The sequence below is a fragment of the Arachis ipaensis genome, chromosome B10, assembly GCF_000816755.2.
Source record: "Arachis ipaensis cultivar K30076 chromosome B10, Araip1.1, whole genome shotgun sequence".
Lineage (NCBI taxonomy): Eukaryota > Viridiplantae > Streptophyta > Magnoliopsida > Fabales > Fabaceae > Arachis > Arachis ipaensis.
In genome coordinates, this window is record NC_029794.2 from 350810 (window position 1) to 353071 (window position 2262).

General features: G+C 29.8%; 1 protein-coding gene across 1 annotated transcript in view; it reads right to left on the minus strand.

Annotated features, from left to right (window-relative positions):
- The window catches only part of LOC107623345 (abscisic acid 8'-hydroxylase 3), a gene marked incomplete in the record, with an annotated part of 3019 nt that continues 1639 nt past the window's right edge, over positions 883–2262 (minus strand). Inside the window, 4 exon segments of the mRNA XM_016325565.2 lie at positions 883–1390; positions 1484–1602; positions 1732–1838; positions 2131–2262. Coding sequence (XP_016181051.1) covers positions 1294–1390; positions 1484–1602; positions 1732–1838; positions 2131–2262 — 455 coding nt within the window.

Genomic DNA, 2262 nt, shown 5'->3' on the forward strand with positions numbered 1-2262 from the left:
AATTATTGTTATGAAAATTATTTTTTAACTTTTATAACATTAATTATAAAAAATGAAAAGTGAATACTTATTTGAAAACTGATACAATATATATAGGAATGATGTGTAGGCCTGTATTAAACGACATGTGTTAAAATCTTATGAAAATCATAAAGTTGATTGATTTGCAATAACATGACCAAATGCAATACTCACTTTTTTGAATCGTTGAATGCATGTTTCGAAGATGGGAAACACGTATACATGATCCCCAACTACTACTATCTATTAATTTCAGCAGTTCCTTCAGCCCCCAAATTAAAACAAAAATGATATTGTTTATTAGTATATAATAATCAAAATTATGTTCTAATTTCTCATTTGAAAACATCATTAAATCCTTTCTTCTACTTGATTTTCAAATTATGTATTATATACAAGAAATTGATGAATACATACTTATTTTTTTTAAATCTGTTTTAATTTTCTATATAAAGATATTGACATTTGCTTTATTATTATTTAAAATTAAAGGATCTTCAAGAGTAGTCCCAAAACTTGGTATAACTTTATACATACTATCACCAAATTCTTTGCTACTAAATCTATACTAATGACTTTCTCCGAAGTTGATTGTTTAATATAGCAATTACATTCTTATATTATAGAAGTAGGTTAGTAATAAGAATAATATGCAATTATTATCTAAAGAATGAAGATTGCTATCCTTGGAATTGCTTGTTATTATTATTATTATTATTATTATTAAAGATCAAGGTCATTTTTTTTTTAATCTTTTCTGAGTTTGCCATGTGTTTTGTTAATACATTATTGCTAATGCTAGCCTATATAATTAACATTTATTGAAGAGATAGAAATGTAAAATTAAATATATGGAGATAAAAAAAAATACTTCATCAAATTTTCATTTCCCTGCCTTGCGGCATCTCATGCCTTCATACAAAACTAACAACTTCAATACATCAATTCAGTATTTTCCTCCAAACACTAAAATAAAAAAAATAAAAAAAAAACTTAGCACTATTTTCCTTGGCTATGGAAACCTCTTCTGTACACTTGACTTGCCTATTTTTTTTCATGATGATTCATCACAAGACTTCCCCTTTGGGTGTCTCTTAATCATTGGTTTATTTTTTTGTTTATGTGGAACTTGACATATGGTTTCTGTGATCAAAACCAGATCTGGTATTATTTTGAACCTTGGAACCATTGTTGCCACATTTATTAGCTTGCTCCCATGCCATATGGTTGACTTGACTTGGCTTACACCTTATGCTTATGTTGACTTTGTCATTATTTATATTTTGGGTATAAGTTTAGGGGCAACCCATTTAAGGGAAGGGCAAAAGGGCCATATTGGATCCCATTTTTGTCACCTACCACAGACCACCTACACAAAATTGAAATAGAACCCATTAGTATCATTCTAAACTTTATGTTTGGAATAAATAAATGAAACTTTTAATAAGGTTTGAATATGAACCTGTATTTTGTGGTGAGATGATGTAGAAGCACCAACATCTCCAACTTAGCTAATTCATTGCCAGGGCATGCATGAATCCCATTGCCAAATGGCATGAAGGTATTGGGTTTGGGAGCCACCTGGAAAAAAAATAAATAAATGTGTCAAAATTCTGGATTTGGAATCACATGAAAAGAATACCAAGAAAAAGAGGCCAAAAGGGCATGCATTGCATAAGTTCTTTGTTCTTGTTCACAACAATAATTTACCTCAAATCTTGAAGGATCAAACTTTTCTGGGTCTTTGAAATTGTCAGGGCTATGGTGTATGTTTCTGAAAAGTGGCAATACTTTCCACCCTTTTGGTATAAGATACCCTGAAACATAATAAAGCAGTCAAAAATATGTGAGAATTTTTTTTTTTTTTTTTTTCAGAAAAGTATATGGAACCAAAAGGTGATCAGCCAAAAAATAAACAAAACCGTTTAATTAGAATCACTTTTTGAATAATATGTTTGAAAATTGTTCCTGAGATTACGGAACACAAACCAAAACCCAATTTTTTATGGAGCCCAAACACATTTTAGCTGGTTTTTGGCTGATATGCTTTTGTTCATTAGTTGTTCTCTTTTCTTAATAATAAAAAATAAAATGAAAATGGTTATTGACCTTGATACTCAACATCTTCAACTGCTTCTCTGAAAGTAAAGGACAATATTGAAGCAACCCTTAGAGTCTCTTGAATCACCCTTGAAGTCATTGGCATCTTCTTTGTATCTTCCCAATTCAATCCTATCTCTT